This window comes from Peromyscus californicus, unplaced genomic scaffold (genome assembly GCF_007827085.1).
Source record: "Peromyscus californicus insignis strain IS unplaced genomic scaffold, ASM782708v3 Scaffold_4__1_contigs__length_199733344, whole genome shotgun sequence".
Taxonomy (NCBI): domain Eukaryota; kingdom Metazoa; phylum Chordata; class Mammalia; order Rodentia; family Cricetidae; genus Peromyscus; species Peromyscus californicus.
Window position 1 is genome coordinate 8,403,656 of NW_026294562.1, and position 22,450 is coordinate 8,426,105.

At 42.2% G+C, this 22,450-nt stretch overlaps 2 protein-coding genes across 4 annotated transcripts in view; one reads left to right on the top strand and one right to left on the bottom strand.

Annotated features, from left to right (window-relative positions):
- The first annotated feature begins 252 nt into the window (after window positions 1–252).
- Window positions 253–5,247, top strand: LOC128094898 (signal recognition particle 19 kDa protein-like). Its single transcript, XM_052713497.1, has 2 exons — window positions 253–335; window positions 2,731–5,247. The coding sequence occupies exons 1-2, from the start codon at window positions 253–255 to the stop codon at window positions 3,182–3,184; spliced, it is 537 nt and encodes a 178-aa protein (XP_052569457.1). The 3' UTR covers window positions 3,185–5,247.
- The window catches only part of Mxi1 (MAX interactor 1, dimerization protein), a 71,104-nt gene continuing 53,729 nt past the window's right edge, over window positions 5,076–22,450 (bottom strand). For all 3 annotated transcript variants that reach the window (XM_052761657.1, XM_052761658.1, XM_052761659.1), the window contains exons 4-6: window positions 10,249–10,363; window positions 9,120–9,291; window positions 5,076–6,787 (exon numbers count right to left, since the gene is read on the bottom strand). In XM_052761657.1, the coding sequence (XP_052617617.1) occupies window positions 6,624–6,787; window positions 9,120–9,291; window positions 10,249–10,363 (451 nt within the window). In that variant the 3' untranslated portion in view covers window positions 5,076–6,623. The remainder of the gene's footprint in view (window positions 6,788–9,119; window positions 9,292–10,248; window positions 10,364–22,450) is intronic.

Sequence of the window (22,450 nt, forward strand, 5' to 3'; positions counted from 1 at the left end):
GGTTTCTCTGTAGTCTGTTCTTTGGCGGTGTAGGAACTCACTATGTAGACCAGGCTAGCCTCAGGATCTGCCTGCCTCTTTCTCCAAGTGCTGGAATTAGGCCTGCACCACCACACCCAGCCTAAAGATGCAGTGGAATTTCTGACCCAAGAAAAAGGATTCGGTGCTGTGGGATGTCTTTCTGTATGCTGTGAATATGTGTTATTCCCATTGGCTAATAAATAAAGCTGCATTGGACTATGGCAGGGCAGGATGGAGCCTGGTGGGAAAATCCGAGAGAGAATGAAAGGAGACACCAAACCGCCATCCAAGGAGCAATATGTAGTGGAATGCAGGTAAAGCCATGGAACACGTGGCAATACATAGATTAACAGTTACGGGTTAAGTTATAAGAGCTAGCTAATATGTCTGAGCCATAGGCCATAGAATTGGTAATTAATATTAAGCCTCTGAATGATTATAAGTGGCTGCAGGACCTTGGGGCTGGGTGGGACCAGAGAAACAGCTAAAGTGTAAGATACTTGTCTATTCACTTATAAACAGACCATCTCAGAGTTCTCTTAATGTATGTCTTAGAAACCCTTTATGGCTTATGCTACATTTTTTAAACAGTGCTGCTTTTTTGTACCTGTTGTGAACACTGAAAGTATCCCAATTATCGCCTTAGTGGAATTTCTAATCATTCTCCTTAGTAAAGAAACAGAAGAAACTCTAGTTAAGTCGGTACTATGTAGCCCAGGCTGGTCTCAAACTCACTATCCAGAAAACGACAAAGCTTTTGATTATCCTGCTGTCTCCCCTCACAAGTGCTGGGATCACAGGTCTACATCATCCCACCCAGTCTATGGGATGCTGGGGAGTCAAGCCCAGCGGTTTGTACATACTAGGCAAGCATTTTACACAGTCCAGTTGGCAGTGTCTGTAAAAGTGTAGTGTTTTACTTGTGCTATTGTTAATGATAAATTACAGCTGGAAAAGGGTAAGATAAATATCCTTGGAACTGTACAATGTATTTAGTGGAAGAATATTTATGTAATATGTGTTAAAAGACCCAGGTTTAACTCCCTAGCGTCACAAGACAAAAAAGCCAGAAAAGCAGTTTACTGTTAGATCTGGTGCATAGGCCAAGAAGACAGTTTTCTTTTATAGCCAAACATGTCACTAAATATTAACTAGGCACATTCAGTTATGCAGTGGTCATTATCACTGTAAAGTATACTCAGCCTCAGGTTGGATTTTTTTTTAAAAAAAATCACTAAAATGTAATAAATTTATTTTACATACATAGCCTTTTAAAAAGTATTTAAGATATAAAAAGTTAAGCCAGGTGAGGTGCAGTCTATAGTCATCTACTTGGGAGGTTGAGGTGGATCATTTGAACTAAACACAAGTTTAGGTTTTATGCGTGAACCAATATTTAAGGAATTGGATTTTTCTGTAAAACTGAGTCAAAATAACAAAGTTGACATTAGGGATGGAGAAAATATAGGTTGCATTTATCAAAAAAGGTGGGTAGGGCTGGGAAGATAGTTCAGTTGGTAAACTATTTCCCTTGCAAGCACAGGAACTCATGTTCAAGCCCCAAACTCATATATTTAAAAAATCCAGGGAGCCCGACATGGTGGCACACATCTTTAATCCCAGTACTTTGGGAGGCAGAAGCAGGTAGATCTCTGAGTTCTGGGCCAGCCTGGTCTACATAGCAAGTTCTAGGACAGCCAATAGTGAGACCCAGTCTCAAAGACAATTTTACTGAAATTTTAAAAAGCCAGTAGGCTGGAGAAGGTTGGAGAAGATGGCTCAGCCATTAGGAATACTTGGATGCTCTTCTAGAGGACTGAAGTTCAATTCTCAGCATCCACATAGTTGTTCACAATCTCTGAAACTCTGGTTCCACGGAATCTGATGCCCTTTTCTGGCCTTTATGGGTACCAGGCATACATGTAAGGAAACACATATATATATATATATATATGCATGGGGGATTGTTAGTAATCCCAGCACCAAGGAGTTGGAGACTAGAGGATCCTGGGGCTTGCTAGCTAGCTAGCCTTGTCTATTTGGTAAGTTCTAAGCCAGTGAGGGGTAAAGTCTCAAAAAATAAAAATATATGGTGCTTAAAGAATGGTGCCCAAAGCTGCATGGCTTACAAACAACTGCACACACCCACACACATATGCACATGATCACCTCTTGGTTTCCTTTTAACATTACAGCTTCTACAGGCATGGAAGTAATTTACATGGATCGGTTTAAACCCTGACATTTCAAGACCAAGACAGTAAATTAGTAACTGTAGTAGGAAATGGGCTCCGTGGAGAAACAAGTCATTTGTCCCAGGGTCTATCACATGTTGGAACTGAGAGTAAAATGTAAATAAAGCACTTATATTTCATGTGTTACGCTGGTTTTGGTAGATATGTTGGGGATACTACTTTGGTTTTGTCCGGGGACTTTTTTTTTTCTTTTTCTTTGAGACAGTGTTTCTCTGTGTAGCTTTGCGCCTTTCCTGGAACTCACTCTCTAGCCCAGGCTGGCCTCGAACTCACAGAGATTCACCTGCCTCTGCCTCCCGAGTGCTGAGATTAAAGGCGTGCGCCACCACCGCCCTGCTGTCCTGAGACTTTTTTTAGGTGGGATGGGTAAAGGGAAGACAGTGGCTTCAAGTGAAAGAAACAAAACCATTAAGAGTGTTTCAGGCTAAATCATCCCTCAGGATAGTTGAACCAGGAAACATTATGGCCCAGAGTTAAGGGCTCTGCCTCAAGTCTTAGCTGTTAAAAATCTTTGTAGGTGTTCGGCCTGGAGCTCTGTGCAGACTCCTGTGGAGGTGGCTTGCGCAGCCGCCCGGTCCGATAGGTTTATTTGTATCTACCCCACTCACTTAAATAATAAGACTAGAGCGGAGGGGAGGCGGATTCCTATAAGTAAGGCTGTAGAAAACCCTACCGCTACTGAGATTCAGGACGTTTGCTCAGCAGTTGGAGTGAACGCATTTCTGGAGAAAATCAAAATGTACTCCAGAGAATGGAACGGTGATGTTGAGTACAGAGGCAGAGTCCAGGTACGGCTCAAACAGGACAATGGCAGCCTCTGTCTTGTACAGTTCCCATCACGGAAGTCAGTGATGCTGTATGCGGCAGAAATGATTCCCAAGCTAAAAACAAAAAATAGGCAGTGCTGACCCAAGTCTTCAGCAAGGAGAGTAAAGAGGGGAAGAAGAAATGATGTGGTGTGAACGTGAATCATGCAGTCCTGCTGTGAGAGACCTGGGCATCTTTGTGTCTGAGGGAACAGCTTTCTTTCTGTGTCTGTCAATTAACTGAACTGTGAACAATGTGTCTCCCATCTGCATCAACAGTTAACAATGAGATACGTTTACATCAAAAGTTTGCATTTAGCTTTTATACTGTAAAAAGGAAAGGTGTGTGTGCGGGAGACTATTTTTAACAGATAATGACTGTCCCATAAGTTACTTGAAATCCTGTATCTGTTTGTCCTCCATGTAAACATATATTTCAGGTAAATAAGTTTAATAAAATTTGAAATACACATTTTGTTCACCTTTTAAGTTAATGAAATAAACAATTTAAAGTGGAAAAAAAAAAACAAACCTTTGTAATTTGCCGGGCAGCTGTGGTGCCCGCCTTTAATCCCAGCACTCAGGAGGCAGAGCCAGGCGGATCTCTGTTGAGTTCCAGGCCAGCCTGGAGTTCCAGGACAGTCACCAAAACTACACAGAGAAACCCTGTCTTGAAAAAAAAAAAAAATCTCTGTAATCCTAAACTGGGTGGTGGTAGTGCAACTGCCATGAAGACTTGAAAAAAAACACTTTCCTTCCCTCTGCTAACCAGAAACCGAGGCAAAAATTTGTCAGGCTCCTTTGGTATGTAAACAGGTATGGGAGTAACCTGCATCTCTTCATATAACAACACAGGCAGAGGCAGAGGTAGGCATTCTCTGAGGCCAGCCAGTCTCAAAAAATAAAAAATTTACAGGCATCAGAATACCCTAAAGGTCAATGACGCAGTGAGATCTGGCAGGCTTCAGTTTGCATACAGTGGCTGCAGAGATCCCCAAGAGGACATCGCTGTGACACTTGAAAGCCATTATCACGCCAGGAAAGAAGGACAGTCGGCTGTAGAGCTGGGGTAGACACCTGTTAAAACTACAACAGGAACGGGAGCTTTAACACACACTCCTGCTACCTCTAAATTTCTGCTGTGCATTTAGGAGATGATGACCTGAAGATGTGGGCACTCAAGTTATTCTGCCTTCACAGAGAAGGGTATTCACAAAAATAACGTGGGTATTCATTATTTGGTTTTTATTTCTTGCATAACTTGTCTTTAAGCTAATTTGTCTTGTAGAGTTGATACCTAATCACACAATCTACCCGCATCTTCCCTCCCCGAGAGCAAAGCTGGGGAAGGAGTAGTGTTGGACCATCCCGTTGACATTTGGCACTAGGTTTGTGATGAAGGCTTCACCGCCCATCGTCCTGTACATACACAAAACAAAGTCTGCCTGAGTGATGCTCCAGATTCCAATCCTGGGCCAAGATGATGCCAGTCATCACCATGGGAATGGAAGAATGAAGCTATAGTTAGGTGTGAGGGCACATGCCTTTAATCCCAGCACTTGGGAGGCAGAGGCCGACGATCTCTGAGTTAGAGGTCAGCCTAATCTACAGAGCAAGTTCCAGGACAGCCAGGACTACACACATACACACACAGAATGAAGCCACTCAATGGCTTCCACTTACTTTCCATGGTAAGGACACACTTCAACTAAAGAGAAATCCAAAGGCGGCAAATACACATGACTGAAGGAAACCCCTGCAACTGAAGTACAGCAGGTTTCACACTGAGTATCTGGGGCATGCAGTGTTTCACCCGCGTCTGCTTCAGAGAACTTCGCCCAAACAGCACACCGAAGGAAGAAGTACTCTTGGAGGACAGGAAGAACATGGGCTGTGTGTGTACTGAGGCCTTATGAGACCAAGATGGTACATTTCATATAAGGAAACATGCTATTCACAAGATGATAGCCCTGACATTAACACACAACTCGACTGCACTGCTAAATATGGTTGTTTTTATTTTCTTTTTCCTTGCCCAGCCCTATCTAAACATAAAATAAAACTACAGGACTGAAATTAACAACCCATTAAAATCAGCAATAAGTTATGAAAATCATAAAGCTTTTTTTTTAAAGTAATTAAGGGTAGTTAAATTATTTAAAGAATACAAAGTCAAAACAGCTGGGGGTAAGGTCTCCAGGGCACAGCAGAGGCCCAGAGGGAAACCGCGGAGTTTGAAAGACAAAGGGAACACAGGACATCAAAGTGCAGGCTAGAATGTCACTTAGAAGATAACATTTCTGAAAATATTTAAAGAGCAACAATAGCACCTGCACAGAGGGTGTGTGAGGAAGGAGACTGCCTGTAGAAAATGCAAGTCTTTACGTTAAATGAGACAAGTGCTGAACCGAACTATGTTAACTAAGATAGGATGCCTACTATGGAGAGCAGATGGTTAAAAGCTGGTAAAAGGGAATGATCCTAAAAGAAAACAAAAACAGCATTGACCTTTGTCTACCCAGCCCAGACCTCGTTCATTCTGTGCACTATAAAGAGTGAGGCGTGAGGTGTTTTATCATTATCAAATGCTGCATCAAAATAGATGATTTTTCCCCACATGTTTTTTTTTTCCACTATAAAAGACATCTATGTTTACTTATGGACAAGCTTTAAAAAGATGTCATTTTGGTTTTCAACACATATAAACAGTTATCAAAATCTCAAATAAAAATGCTGCCGTGGCTCAGACCTTGGCCTGCTATACTGCGTGCACAGCTCTTCAAATGGGCGCAGACACAGAGGCGCATGGAGCTTTTCCTTCTGTGATACAGGCTGTCATGCATGGGCTGCCCCTAAGTTGCCGGAGGGCTGCGGGCGGGCGGGCGGGTGGGCGGGCGGGCGCCCTAGTGCTAACAATGCAGGTAAGGTTAGCTGGCTTAGCATGGAATCCAACAGAAAGCTGAGCTGCGTGATGATCTCTTTCCAAAGGCTTCATGGGAGTCTCTCCTTTTGTAGAGCACGAAATGAGCTTTTTAAAAATTCATTTTTTAAAAGAATTGATCATCCACAGGCTTCATGATAAACTGAGGCTGAGTTTTAATAGCTCTTTAGCTACCCAAGATTAATGCCTGATTATCCTGTCTTTTCCTTACTCTAAGTCTGATTTTGTTTCTAGGGCCAAGAAGCTCAGGAAGGGTTCATAACCCCGTCCTTAGATGTCTACTCAACAGGCGTGAGCAAACTAGAAAAGGAGAATGGAGTCTCCATTGTCCTCTTTTAAGTCAACTAAGTCAACTCAAGATAATCACACCCAAGTTTTCAGCTGCTGTTACGAACTTTCCAATATGTGAATATTTGTTCTACTGGGGAGGCTCTACCCCACTTTTTATTAAGTATTTGCTTAAATACAGGTCTTCTGACCCTTTTGTTCAAGTATAGTTTTGGTTAGTTTTGAAGGAGACTGCATCAGGAACCCAATTGAAGAGACGGTACTGAATTGGCCCAGTGGGTATCTCGCCCTGCACTCTTGTCATGCTGGGCTCTAGGAAGTGAAGGAAAGTTTGACACTGGCACTGGAGTAACCCTCGTCACTCCCAATACTCTGCAGGCTGCTGTGGTCATCAATGTCACTGATGCTGGTGGTACTTATATTGTCCACTTCTCCATGGGAGAACTCTGTGCTTTCAACATCCACTTCAATCTCCTCTGCGAAAAGAAAGAAAGAAGGGGGGGGGGGGGGCGTCAATAATCTTTACATGCGTTTTCAAAAGTTAAAAGGGCTGTTCAGTGAGGTTATCAGAGATCTCTGGGAAGCAGGGCTCTTCTGTAAGGGGAATTCTAGTATACAGAGGCGGTCTTAATTTAGGCAGCAAGTTTACTAAAACCCTTGGACGCCAGTCCGTCTGGACCTCCCACTGAAAGCACTTGGCCTATTTGAGAATTAGTACTTAATATTAAAAGAGCCCAACCCAAGTGGTTTAACAACATCTGTTTCGTATTAAACCAAGAACTAATTCACAGTGTTGTTTATTAATCAGAGTTGCTTTAGAAAGGGGGGTGGGGTGGAGAGAAATTGAAGATAGAAAATTAATGTTTATGCATCCAAATTTTTGGTTGTAACACTCTACAGATGAATCTATAGATTTCTACAATTGATCATAAGGAATTCTATATACTTAGTAACTAAAATAAGTCAACCATTAAGTTTGAGAGATCTGCTTTTGATTTTCTTGCATCAAATATAATTTCAAGCCATCTCCTTCCCTGTGTGTGAGTCTTTGTGTGGTGTGTGTACGTGTGTGTGTGTGTCTGTGTGTGCATGTGCGCACCGCGCGCGATGCTCGGAACTGGACCAAAGGTCTCACTCAAGACAATCAAGTGCACAGCCCTCAAATACAACCTGAAATAAACTGTGTGTAACCCTGGTCACACTCATAATAATATATAGCAATACACATTTTAAAAACAAAAGGAAGTCAACTATTGTTTTTCCCCTAAAGAAGAATTAAAGCTCAGGACTTTTCAATAGTCTTACTTGTCAAAGCTGCTGTTTTACATTCAATCATAAAACAATAATGGCAGAATGCTAACATCTGTTATCATCAGCTGATGGGTACACACTCGGGAGTTTGATTATTGTCTGTTCTGTATTCCTGAGTATGTGTAGAAGTTTCCATTAGAAAAGAGAAAAAGAAATCCATCTTCAAAAAAGGTTACTTGTCTAATACTTAAAAGTTCTCAAGATTTAAGAGCTCTACTTTTCCAAATGTAAAGTTAAAAATCATCAGCATAAAAAAACAAAAAACAAATGAACAAAAAGCCGGATGGTGGTGGTGCACGCCTTTAATCCCAGTACTTGGGAGGCAGAGGCAGGCAGATCTCTGTGAGTTCAAGGCCAGCCTGGGCTACAAAGTGAGTTCCAGGACAGGCTCCAAAGCTACACAGAGAAACCCTGTCTTGAAAAACAAAAAAACAAAAAAATTGGCATTCAACCAGGCAGCAGTGGTAAATGCCTAGCACACAGGGCACAGAGGCAGGAGGATCTCAGAGTTCAAGGGCAGCCTGATCTACAGAGTGAGTTCTAGGACAGCCAGGGCTACACAGAGAAACCCTGTCTCGAAAAACAAAAACAAAAACAAAAACAGACAAAATCAGTATTCAATTCTAGGAGTTTGTGACGTAAGGCTGAGGTGGCTGAAGATATGAACAGATCAGTGTTTTTTTTTTGGGTGATTTCTGTTCTGAATTTTGTCAAAGACAAATGTTCTAGAACTCATGGGAAGAGAAATGGTGTGATACTCTAAAATACACAGAAAAATTAGTATCATGAACAACAGAGCAGCAATGTCTCTTCCTGACAATGAATGGAAGGGCACAGTGTCATTCCTGTGGTGTTTCTTCTTCTGAATCTAATAATCTGAAACCATTAAAAACAATTTCAGGGGCTGGAGAGATGGCTCGGCGATTTAAGAGCACTGACTACTCTTCCAGAGGACCCAGGTTCAATTCCCAGCACCCACATGGCAGCTCACAACTGTAATTCCAGTTCCAGGGGGCCCGACACCCATGGCAAAGCACCAATACACATAACCACCCTCCACTTCAAAAAATCTCTAATTGAAGAATGCTATACAAAGAGACTGGTCAGTATTCAAAATACATCGAAAGACATTAGTGGCAAACCTAATAACATCTGGATAAAGCCTAGCATTTTCTCAACGTTAGCATCGTGCTTTCAGTGACTGTACCCTAAGGGAGAACTCGGCGTTTCCTGGAAGTCTAACGATCTTTCTAAGTAGAAAGTGCACATGAACACACAGGGAAAGTCTGTAGCAGGCCGTGTCTGGTGCACAGACCTCAGCTGGGAGTCAGAGGTGTCACCACGGCAGAGTCCATTCCTGCCGACCGTCCTCACACATGCTACACCTTGGCGTTGGTCTCCAGCACCAAAACAGTGCTGGTGAGTAACAGCAAACGCTCGGTGCCTGCAGGCCCTCCTCCCTGATTCTAGAGTCCTCAGAAAAGAAACACTGCCTACCTCGCTCTGAATCAGAGCGATCTGAAGAGATAGCTGATCCAATGCTGTCCATTCGTATTCGCTCCATCTCCTGAGGGCCCTGCAGCTGTTCCAGTCGCCGCTTTAAAAATCTCTGTTCTCGCTCCAAGTTCTCAAGCTGGTGCTGGCTCTTCCTTTCAGCTTCTTCAAGTTTCTAAGACGATGAAATGTTATTTATTTGTATACAGTCTAGTCTAAAGCAATAAAACTGATTTCTGCTTAACATTTTTCTTTGGCAGAGAAAATATGAATGGACACACACACATACATATATATATGGGTAGTTATGTACCCTTGTATATATAAATATGGCACACATCATATATGAGTATTTATGTACCCTTGCATATATTAATACGGCACACACACACATACATATATGGGTATTTATGTATGTACCCTTGTATGTAAATATGGCACACACACATACATACATATATGGGTATTTGTGTACCCTTGTATGTAAATATGGATAAGCACTTATTTTTTTAACATAAAAATGGTGTCTTTTTGTGTATGAATGCTGCATAGATTATTTAAACAAGATGGAACTATAAAAGTCTATGAGGTAACCTCCACAAAAGAGAAACCTCCCACAGTATGGTATTTGATGGAAAAATACTGAGAGATACAAACAAATAACGTCATCCCCACAAGAGGGCACAACGGCCTTCCTTCTGGGTATCATGCCCTAGTGTTCCCAGGTCTAAATGGCCAGCCATACTGTCAAAAAGATAATTTCATTGAATCCTGTTACACTGCTCCACCGGATCGGCTGGTGAGATTTTTTTTTTTTTTTTTTTTTTTTTTTTTGGTTTTTTTCGAGACAGGGTTTCTCTGTGTAGCTTTGCGCCTTTCCTGGAATTCGCTTTGGAGACCAGGCTGGCCTCGAACTCACAGAGATCCGCCTGGCTCTGCCTCCCGAGTGCTGGGATTAAAGGCGTGCGCCACCACCGCCCGGCGGCTGGTGAGATTTTTACAAAGTCTCTCTGGAGGTCAGTTAGGAAGGAGGATGGTCTACTGAGCGGTACACAAACACCAATAGGAATCACTGTTAATAATTAACCCAGGACCCAGAGTCTGGCTCAAAGCTGGAAGTGGAGAGGCTCACCTTGATGTGTGCTTTGGCTTTGTTGAGCAAACCGAGTGTTGTATGCCTGGTGCAGTCTGGGCCCAGCGGGATCAGAACTTTCAAGCGTTCCAAACATAGGCGCAGGTGAGCTCGTCTAAGAAAGACATGATCAAATTAGCACAGCCTAGGTATCCACTGACACACAGTCTAAAGACAGTCATTCTCAGTTATCCAACCAATAACCACAGCTCGCTCCTCATTATTAAGCATAGGGGTGCCTGATTTCCAGTCTCTCTGCCACTTCTGTTCTTTGTAGACACGTTGCTTTATATTATGCGCTGCCACCCCCATGGAATAGTGTGTTCTCTAGTCCACTCCATAGAATCCCTACTGTATTGTTAAAGTGAATAAGGATATTAAAGCAACTGAACTTGATTTCTGAATGATTAAAAACACAGGCTGGAGTAGGGGTTCCAGCTATGGTACCTCAAGGAGATATAAAATGCACCCAGTTTCCATTTCCTTCAAACTTTTAATTACACACACACACACACACACACACACCACACACACACACACACGCCTGCACTACTCAGTAATTGTAGCCGTCTTATGGGGTTAGATGTTGTTTATGTAGTAGGTGGAGCCACATGAACACTTCTTGATCTTCAAACACTTCAGTACTTCTAAAAACGGCCATTTCATAGGATCCAGCATAACAGAAACAACAAAACTGTGTGACTAAGTAGGATGGAGTGCGTGGGTTTCACACTCCAACACTGAAGGCCTTCACTTCCTATCTTAAGTGGACTACTACTCGTTAGTTTAACTTTTTTTCTCTTCTATTCTCATGACTGACCCTGTTTTCTACACAAGGAAAAGAGACAGCAGAATTATTTACTTGAAAGTCCTAACTCTCTGGCAGACCGTTCTCTGGGAAAATCAGAGGGAATTTTTCCTGGAAATGCCACCAGAGAGCCCCATGGATTTACCTTCTCCAACTATGAGCATGCACATACTGGAGACGTTAGAACGCCACTGCTCTCCATGTCTGAGTCTGTGTTCTACCAAGCGTAACAGTTCGGCAGTGTGCAGGGTGTGGACTCCTTTGGGGCTGGAACTGAACTTTGTGCAACAGTCTCAGTACCAGAAATAAAATGAGCCCTCCACTTTCCTCTCAAAGGGGACTAAATAGTTCCATTAGTTCACTGGGTCTCAACACACAAGAGATAATGTCAAGTGAGAATTCCCAAGGCAGCAACTCCAAAGAAGGGTAAGAAAAGGTGATGTGTGGCCGTTGTGTCCCTGAGAGCGGAGGCCATCGTGGGTAGTGAGGCAGAGGTTGGGCTGATGAACTGCCAGCCCGTCTCAGTACCCACAGACCCAGCTACAATTATCAAACCATCCGAAGAGAATTCCAAATCCTCTGCCGGAGCTCATCATGTTAAGTGTAATACTTGACTCTAGGCTGCAACTGGATAAACTTAATGCAGATAAAGGAATGTCTGTATTTCTCTATATTTAACCATTTCAAAGTTGCTCTACTGTGCTAACTACCTAAATCTCTCAGGGGAGGATTTGCACATGAGCCGACTCGTCTTGCTAAGGAGACCAAATCCAGATCAAAAGCACAAACAAGGTGAGGATGCCTTTAAACGCTTCAGCGGGATGGCTGTGGGGTCCACCTAGCAGTATCTTCATGTGACCTGGCTCAAGGGTGCAATGGAGGCCGGTGGCTTTCTTAATAATTAGAGGCTCTGCTCTGAAGTCAGCCTTCTACAAAAGTAAACAAAACAACTAGTAAAATTCAGGAAGCACGTCAGAGAACAGCTCTGCTGGTTTTGTTTAAATTACTCAACTCCAGAAATCTGGTGCATGCAGCAAATTTTAACGTTTCAGTTTTTAAAGCTAGTTTTATACTGAATAACAAAGGACTAGCAAAATCCCTGTTTTTTCATGCTGAGACCTATATTGAAAATAACAAAACTGAGGCTATAACTCAGTAGTGAAGTGCTTAACAGGCAAGGGCCTGTGCCAGTCCAGAACATCAAAATGTAAAGGGGAAAAACAGGAAAAGGGCTAATATTAACATGTTTAAATGAAGAGTTCAAAGGCACTTTCATCTTCCCCTCTTTTTAAAATGTATTCAATTGTTTATTTACCATGTTACTTTTATGTATTCAGCACTATTTCAGACATTTCTTTGGTTGAGGAAAGCAAAATAATTATAATAATAATAATTTAAAATAAAATGAAAACGTTGAGAGGTTTTTAGTGCCGACTCCAGAGTGTTCCACTTAGCTCGTGCTGAAAGAGTTACAGGAATACCAAGCAAACAATCTGAACATGGGAGATCTACTGCAGGGCGTGGCAGACCTTTCAAAGAAGTTGAAACTTGGCTTTGGGAATTTAAGGATATTCAATCTGTCTATGAAGAAGCAAGGATTTTTCCAGGTAATTAAAAGGAGGGAAAAGGACCTAAGTATATAGGCTGAGATTATGGGCTGGAGACAAGGACCAGTGATAAAAGTGACCACCAACCATACACCAGACCCTGGTTGAATCCCCAGGGCTGAAAACAGCTAAACATACAAACCCATACAAAACAAAACCTGTACGATTATAAATGCCTTCGTTTCTTCATACAAGAGAAAACAGCTGAGGTGGCATTCCATAAGGAAGTACCAACTATGTTCAACAATCTCAGTCTTAATAAATTAAATTTATTAAGTAATAAGCCAAGAGTCAAAGTTTGATGCCCAAAATGAACAGGGAAGACAAGATTCCATTCTGAAAACATTCTTTTCATGGCCATTATTTCTTCAGTTAAGTAATTATAAATACACTCCAAGATGAGCATATGTGAAGAAGGCATACTCAGAAATGCCATGTCCATGGGCCAGGGACAGCACTCTCCACAGCTGGTGAACACAGCTCTGAAAAGGAAGTATCCGCATGAAGGATGCTCATTCCTATGGGAAGAGACATATCTGTGGAAGCTAAGTATCATTTCTTCTAGTTTCTGTACTTCAAAGTGAAGCAGACATTTGGAAAGTAAGTAACAAAGATTCAGTGGCAGCTGAGGGCCACCAGCTGACCAAGCAGATGTGCTTTTCAGAATTGCACAGATGTTTACGTGCCACTTCCTTCTAAGAGCAGTGGATACTCTCCGATTATAAACGTGAGTCACCTCTTCCTTGCTGTGTAAGTTTTCTCTCTACAGCACATTCCCAGAAGACCTCATGGCCATTCCATCTTCTTACCGTGCTGCCTCTCTGTACCCTTTATCCTGTGTCTCTGTTGGTAACCAGACTGCAAGCTTAGCCACCAAGGACCTAGACAGGCCTCTCTTTTGACGCCATCTGGTCTTTTCTTGCTTCCACTCCCCTGTGACTGGTGGCTCAGAAACCTCCTGTTAGGGGTTGCCAAATTGTGGGCCACCAGACACACAGAAGGTCTGGTTTGATTTGAAAATCCATACTCACTGAGGAAAACCAAATATATAACGATGTTTTTCAAAGTCTAAGAACTGATATCCAGAATAAGGTTTTGTAAAAGGTATGGTCCTGTATGCCACATTATAAAATTGATGGAATTAGACTTGATGGAAAATGTCGTGTGTTTTTTCGTTGTTGCTGTTTTTAATGTTAACTTCCTGGTTAGCACTTACTTAACTTTTATTTCACACATGGATACTCTGTTAACACATGGTTAGCCCCAAACTATAATGTTTAAAATCTCTGGAAAGTCAGCATGAATGACAGTATATAGCGAGGTGAGAGAGACTGCAACAAGGGGCTGGCTCTGAGGAAACTTCAGGCTGCTAGCTAGGACGGAGAGATACAATGTACTCTTGTTTTCAAAGGCACTTTGAACTCTTGTTTTAAAATGAGATTTTTCAAGTAGCAATTCCTAGCCAACAACTCTATTAGAAAGGTCCTATTCAAAACTGCCCACATCTTCCAAATGGGCAAGCCTCCCCCCGACAGGAAAACACAAACAAACAAAAGCAGCTGGAATCTGTCTGCCTTTATTTTGGTCAGGTGGGATCATTTTTTTCCGAAGGAATCAATGTTGTTTTTTATTTCAAGCCGTACATAAACTTCAGTGCTGAACAGGGTACCACAAAACATGGAAGGGCTCTCTACCAAACAGGGCACTTTAAAGGGCAGGTCGTCAACCAGCAGCAGCACACACAGCTGCGAGAAGAAGGAATCCCCTTTTAGGAAACAACCACCACCACCAAACATCACACGGCAGTGCTTTTCGATTCTGGTGTTTGAGTCCTCTCTGGAAACTCGAATCCCCTGCCCAGCAATCATGAAGAGACCTAACCCCGCCTGGCCCACAACCAGCACTGCTCGATGCCCTTGGAGGCACAGCCCTTCACTCTTCTATTACGGGATGCCAAGACCGTGCCAAGTAACTAAATCAAAGCGTAAACCAAGTGGAGTGATAGGGACGGTGTTTGCATTTTCCTCTCCGCCGACAGTTATGCAATGGGCTGGGAGCCTCCCATGAGCCCCGTTCTTCAAGCTACGCTGGCTAGTGGCCAGGTGCTCACTCCCTACACACTCCTGCACATGACAGCAGTTAGCTGCTATTCTATATACCCAAATTTCTCTACAATTTAATGTATTGAGAATCTCTAAAGATAGACAAAAATCTGTCCGCTTACTTAAAAAAAAAAGCATTAAAAATGGATCCAGATAAATCAAGCACACTGCTTTCTGTTCATGCGTTTTATTTATGAAAACATATATGATCATATTCTGTTCACCTTATTCTGTTTATGAAACAAGGATGCTCAACAAGCTGCTCCTGTAAACCAGTATCTGGTGACTATGGTTCACTTACAGCTCACAGCTCTACTTCACACCCAGGTAGTAACCTGGCAAGCGGCCTTTCCCTAGTGTGATGCTTGACTATGGTGGTCGGGGGGCTCAATGACACCAGAAATAAAAACAGAAGAGTTGGGACCCTCTTCATACTTCTCAGAAAGAAACTGCTTTTACTCCATATTCTTCTCAGTTGGTATCATAAAATAATCACATAGAAATATCAACAAGTGTCACAATGAAGTTGTAACACGTGTGCACAAGCATGCGCACACACAGACATATCATATTGTCAATTTTGGCATGAAAGGACTCATCTATATAAACTGGAATTTGCAATGCAGCTGGGCTAGCCTTAAATTCATGACCTTTCTGTTCTCCTATCCCGATCCCACTAAGGGTACCACTATACCTACTGGAAGTCTTTAAACCACTTGCTCCCAATAAATGCAAGCAGTTCAAAGAGTAGGCTATGTACACCCCTGGAGGTACTCCTCATTGAGTCAGAAGGTATTTGTTGAAGACCTAAGGTTAAATATGGTGTCTTCCAGAAGTCATATTTTTCTTTAAAATAATCTAGGAGAACATTATTTTATATACAAGTAAGTAGACATAATACAAAATGCACTTATAAAAGAAGTGGGGCTGGAGCGCTGGCTCAGGGGTTAAGACTATTAATAGTGCAAACTGCTCTTGCAGAGGATTAGAGCTCAGTTCCCAGTACCCATGTCACATTGCTCCAGCACCTTTAAGTTCAGCTCCCGAAGACCTAATGCTGTCTTCTGTCCTCCAAGAGCACCTGCATTCATGTGCATATACCCACACACAGAGATCACACATACACACACAATTAAAATTTATAAGCTGGTGGTGGTGGCACACACCTTTAATCTCGGCACTCAGGAGGCAGAGGCAGGCAGATCTCTGTGAGTTTGAGGCCAGCCTGGTCTACAGAGTGAGATCCAGCACAGCCAGGGCTACACAACACAATAAAACCCTGTCTCAAAAAAAATTTTAAACTTAATTAAAAATAAGCCATCTAACATCACATTATTTCAAATATCTCAAGATAACATAGTAAAAATGGCAATCTTACCAAAAGCAATCTACAGATTCAATGCAATCCCCATCAAAATACCAACAAAATTCTTCACAGACCTGGAAAGAACAATACTCAACTTCATATGGAAAAACAAAAAACCCAGGAGAGCCAAAAGAATCTTGTACAACAAAGCAACCTCTGGAGGCATCACGATCCCTGACTACAAGCTCTACTATAGAGCTACAGTAATAAAAAACAGCTTGGTACTGGCATAAAAATCGACATGTGGACCAATGGAATCAAACTGAGGACCCGGACATTAATCCACACACCTATGAACATCTAATTTTTGACAAAGAAGCCAAAAGCGTACAATGGAAAAAAAGAAAGCATCTTCAACAAATGGTGCTGGCATAACTGAATGTCAACATGTAGAAGATTGCAAATAGATTCATATCTGTCACCGTCTACAAAACTCAAGTCCAAGTGAATCAAAGACCTCAACATAAATCCAGTTACTCTGAACCTGACAGAAGAGAAAATAGGAAGTAGTCTTGAACGCATTGGCACCGGAGATCACTTCCTAAATATAACACCAGTAGCACAGACACTGAGAGCAATAATTAATTAACGGGACCTCTTGAAACTGAGCAGCTTTTGTAGGGCAAAGAACACGGTCAATAAGACAAAATGACAGCCTACAGAATGGGAAAAGATCTTCACCAACTCCACATCTGACAGAGTGCTGATCTCCAGAATATATAAAGAACTCAAGAAACTAGACATCAAAATACCTAACAGTCCAGTTAAAAAATGGGCTACAGAGCTAAACAGGGAATTCTCATCAGAAGAATCTCAAATGGCCAAAAAACATTTAAGAAATTGCTCAACAAATACCAACAAAATTCTTAGTCATCAGGGAAATGCAAATCAAAATGACTCTGAGATACCATCTTACACCTTGTCAGAATGGCTAAGATCAAAAACACTGAAGACAGCTTATGTTGGAGAGGATGTGGAGAAAGGGGAACACTCCTCCACTGTTGGTGGGAATGCAAACTTGTACAACCACTTTGGAAATCAGTATGGCGGTTTCTCAGAAAATTGGGAACCAATCTTCCTCAAGACCCAGCTACACTACACTACTCTTGGGCATATACCCAAGGAGTGCTCAATCATACCACAAGGACACATGCTCAACTATGTTCATATCAGCGCTATTTGTAATAGCAAGAACCTGGAAACAACCTAGATGCCCTCAACTGAAGAATGGATAAAGAAAATGTGGTACATATACACAATGGAGTACTCAGCAGAGAAAAACAATGACATCATGAGGTTTGCAGGCAAATGAATGGAACTAGAAAGTATCATCCTGAGTGAGGTAACCCAGACTCAGAAAGACAAACATGGTATGTACTCACTCATAAGTGGATACTAGATGTAAAGCAAAGGATAACCAGATTGCAACCCACAGCTCCAGGGAGGCTAGCTAGTAAGGAGGACCCTAGGAAGGACGCATGGATCACCCAGTGGTAGAGAAATGGATGAGATCTACATGAGCAAACTGGGGGTGAGAGGGGGTAATGGAGGGCAAGGGACAGGGGAATGAGAGCTTAGGGTAATGGAAGGTTCAAGCTGGAACAGAAACAGAGTGGGAGAACAAGGAAAGAGATACCATGATAAATGAAGGCACCATGGGAATAGGGAGAAGCAGAGTGCTAGGGAAGTTCCCAGGAATCCACAAAGATGACTCCACCATAGACTACTGGCAATGGTCGAGAGGGTGCCTGAGCTGACCTACTCTGGTGATCTGATGGCTGAATACCCTGTCATCATAGAACCGTCATCCAGTGACTGATGGAAGCAGATGCAGAGATCCACGGCTGGGTCCCAGGCAGAACTCTGGGAGTCCAATTGACGAGAGAGAGGAGGGATCATATGAGCAAGAGATATCAAGACCATGATTGGAAAAAGTACAGAGACAACTAGCCAAACTAGTGGAAACACATGAACTCAATAGCTGAGGAGCCCCTATGGTACTGGACTAGGCCCTCTGGATAAGCGAGACAGTTGTGTAGCTCGAACTGTTTGTGGGGCCCCCAGGCAGTGGGATCAGGACCCGTCCCTAGTGCATAAGCCAGCTTTTTGGAGCCTAGTGCCTATGGTGAGATACTTTGTGCAGCCTTGGTGCAGGGAGAAGGGGCTTGGACCGACTTCAACTGAATGTACCAGGCTCTGCTGACTCCCCATGGGAGACCTTGCCTTGGAGGAGGTGGAAATGGGGGGTTTGGGGGGAAGGCTGGGGGTGGGAGGAGGGAGGACAGAGGAATCTGTGGTTGATATGTTAAATGAATAGAAAATCTCTTAATAAAAAAATTCAAACTGCTAAAGTGAAGTTTTGGACTTGAAAATGTCATTTTGGACCAATGTGTTTTGGAGACTATGTATCCCAAAGATCTGGAGAGTGGAAAAGAATGGACAGTGGAGCACAGTTAAGAAGATATGAGAAAGACACAAGGTAAGAGTATGTGTTGCGTGTGTGGCGTGTGTGTGGAAAGGAAGTGATATCTGAGTACTGACAAACATATTCTTTTTCAAGAAAGAGTTCATGGAGGCTGCAATGTTACTTAGCCATTATATAATTCAGAGGTAAGAAGAACCTAAAGTGCCAGTGAGTCAAAAACAATGACCATCAGGAAGCAGTAAGCCCGACCTGCCATGTCGTGAGCTAGATACTATACAGATTTTTAAAGTTGCCAATACTAATCTTTGCCCCTCTGAAGATGTAACTGTTCTCTCCTTCCCACATTTCCCATATTCATACCCTATATATCTAATCCACACTCAAACATGCTTTTATCCCTGTCCATCACCTGGACTGCCCTCATCATCATTGTCCACATGGTGAACATCTAATATGATTTTGTTTTTTAAATCTTGCTATGTAAACCACAATGACCTCTCTCAGTTCCTAGTCTCCTGAGTGTTGGGATTATAGGAGTGCCGCCACACCCAGCCATCTGTTAAAATTTTCAACTCACAGTCAAACTAATGTTTCCCTTGCGAGACTTTCCTTTACCTATGACTTCAATAACTAATACTAGGTTTTTATATTAATTCCATTGTTTTTAAGAGATGATTGTGTGTGTGTGTTGCCTGCATGTATGTAAGTGCACCACCATGCCTGTGCAATGCCCACAGAGGCTGGAAGACAGCATCAGATTTCCTGGGTCTGGAGTTACAGACCATTATGATCTAGACCGTGTGGATGCTGGGAACCAAACTCCAGTCCTCTGTAAGAGCATCAAATGCTCTTAGCCACTAAACCATCTTTCCAGCCCCAATCATACTATATTCTAGTTGAGATTAAATTTATACTTTTTATTATTTCAATTTTTCCAATATTAAACAGAATGAACACATAGAAGGGAGAAGAAATACAATTTCTAGTACATGTATCTGGAACGCTCTATCTCACTAAAGTTGACCTAATAATCAATTCTACAGTCTATAAACAGTATAATTAGATGTTAGGCCAGCATTTGTGAGATCTGCTTCTAAATGCCAGAACTCTAGACACTTGTGTTATTTCTGATGCAATTATAATCACCATATATGTTAAGATGTGATTTACCAAAGAAATGAGAAACTGACAATCTTCAACCTAACTCCTGATTACAGTTGAGATCTCTTTTAATAAACAGTGGAGGGTTTAATAACAGGACTCATGACAGGGGCTGGAGAGATGTTTAGCAGCTAAGAGAGCTGACTGCTCTATGAGAGGACCAGGAGCTCAGATCCCAGCATCTGCACTGGGGAGTTCATGAATGCCCTGAATTCCAGCTCCCAGGGATCCAATGCTCCCTTCTGATTACTGTGTACATTCACATTCTCTCTCTCTCTCTCTCTCTCTCTCTCTCTCTCTCTCTCTCTCTCTCTCTCTCTCTCTCTCTCTCTCTCTCTCTCTCTCTCTCTCGCACACGCACACACTTTGAAAAGAGCACCCGACCATCCAAGTGCTGACAGGGATACGAGGCTAGCACAACGAAGCCAAGTGAAATTTAGAGACTCCAGTCTGCTCAAGTCCACTTTGGTCAATTTCACGTTCCTGATGTTCTATTTTCTTCTAGGAAGCAGAAAACTGGTTTTAACTTTGAAATTTTAAGTTCAAGGTCTGGAGAGATGGCTCGGCTGTTAAGAGCACTTGCTGCTCTTGCAGAGGACATAGGGTTTATTTAGTTCCATGGGCATCAGGCATGCATGTGATGCACAGACATACATGCAAGCAAAAGACTCGTACACCAATGATGAAAAGAAACGTATTTTTTAAAGAATTTTAAGTTCAAGTACTAGTCACAATTACAAGTATAATGGCAGAAAGACAACCACGAAGAAAAAAACAGAACACAAATAGCTCAGAAACCCAGGTATAGAAAACAGTCTCCAAGTTCACATTACATGATGCAAAGGAAGAAAACAATAAGACCCTGACAGCTTTAATCTCATCTTTATTTCTTATGTTTCACTTTGTTGAGACAGGGTCTCTCTACATAGCCCTGGCTGTCCTAGAACTCTCTCTGTAGACCAGGCTGGTCTCAAACTCAACAGATCCACCTGCCTCTGCCTCCCAAGTGCTGACAGTAACGGCATGCACCACCACTCCCAGATGACCTTATCTTTACATGGAGTTTACAATAAGAACACATAAATGATTGTTTTTTTAATGTTCTGTATTCATCTCTAAAGAAAAATAAACTTCTTTTTTTTTTTTTTTTTTTTTTTTTTAAACTGGGAATCTCATTACGTAGGCTGTCCTGGAACTCACCATCACCACCACCATCTCACAGCAGCTCAGTTTACAGACCTGAGCCATCATGCCTGGCTCAAGATTTCACTTTAGACAGCCTCCCTCATTTAAAAAAAAAAAATTAATATCTTGTTCTAGAAGCAAATGCTCTTCACTGGAACTCCAACAGGAGCCTCCGGAGCTGAAGACTTAAGGAACTGCTCACTCATGTGCATTCTGTGCTAAAACTAGTTTCTAGGCATGCAGCCGCTGTCTACCTGTTTATAAGGATTTGGGGTTGTTGGTTTTTTTTTTTTTCCTTTTCTTTTTTTCTTTAAACAAAAACAAAAACTAGCTTCATCATTCATTCAGCATATTTCTTCAGTCACACAAGAACTTTCTGTATTCCAGGTTTCAAGGTCTGGGAAATAGGGCTACATCGCTGGAGAAAACAGTGGCAATTTGTTCTAAATACAAAATAGCTTATTTTCTTTTGGCAACCCTCCAGGGTTTCAGTGGAGGGAAAGGATAGTGCTCTCTGGAGGGATCAGGCTCTGGACCTGGACTACTGTCAAAACTTAGCTGGGGAAGGGGGGGGGGAGATTTTTTTTTTAAATTATCTTTCACATCAGTTTGGAAACAGATTAAAGACTTCTGCCTTATTAACAGTTTTCTATTCTTCAGTCTTTTGTGGGTGTTCATCCCTTTCCTGGCAGCCCCCATTGGCTGATTTAATGGTACCAAGGGGCTGAGAAGTATTACTGTCCAGAGGAAAAAGCATTCTCTCACAGGGGCTGGGAAAGCAGTCTGCAATCACAACAGTAGCTACTTGTTAATTTCCTATTTGAAACACAGTGATGTCAATAGGATTGTACCCTGCCAGCAACCATGGGGTAAAGTACATTTTGAAACCAAAACAAACTTCCTACGTGCTGGCAAATCAGATGGCAGACACAGCGATAAGCTGCTGTGAGACACCGGCTTATTTTCTTACACAAGACGCATACAAGAATTAAATCTCATCTACACAGGTTTACATCTAACTCTCACACTACCACTCCAGTCCAGAGCCAGGCACAACTGTTTTATTGTAATCAAATGACCGTTCAGGATGACAGAGAAATGAAGTTCAGTTACAGAACTCAGTAAAATAGTGACCTTACACACACAGACAACCTGGAAGACTGCTTTAGAACTGAACTGTTCAGAAGCTAGAAATGGCAACAGAAGCCTGTGTCCTTTAAAACGGCCCCACTTCTCAGATGTGTTAGTATAACAGCTCCTTTTGAGGGGGTGTATAAATGTAGGAGGAAAGACAAGATTTATTAAATGAACAAGAGCAAGTCTAAGAATTAATGCATCCCAAAAATGTGGATGTTTAGTTTGCCCTGAGAAAGAGAAACCTGAGATGGAGAGCTGAGTGGTTAACAATGGGAACCGTGCTCACTCCTAGCAGATGGCAAATGGTTTGACATTGCTGGACACCTGCCAGTTCAGTCAAGCTAGCTAGGGATTATTTTTAAAGTCCCATTTTATCGTAATTTTCCCCAAATCAAAATGTTGTGGTTTTGT

What these genes read in the sequence shown, in the direction of transcription:
- LOC128094898 (XM_052713497.1), top strand. Translation starts at nt 253, where the DNA reads ATGGAGCCTGGTGGGAAAATCCGAGAGAGAATGAAAGGAGACACCAAA. An exon ending in CAATATGTAGTGGAATGCAG is followed by an intron (nt 336 to 2,730) that starts GTAAAGCCATGG and finishes TAGTTGAACCAG; the next exon opens with GAAACATTATGGCCCAGAGT.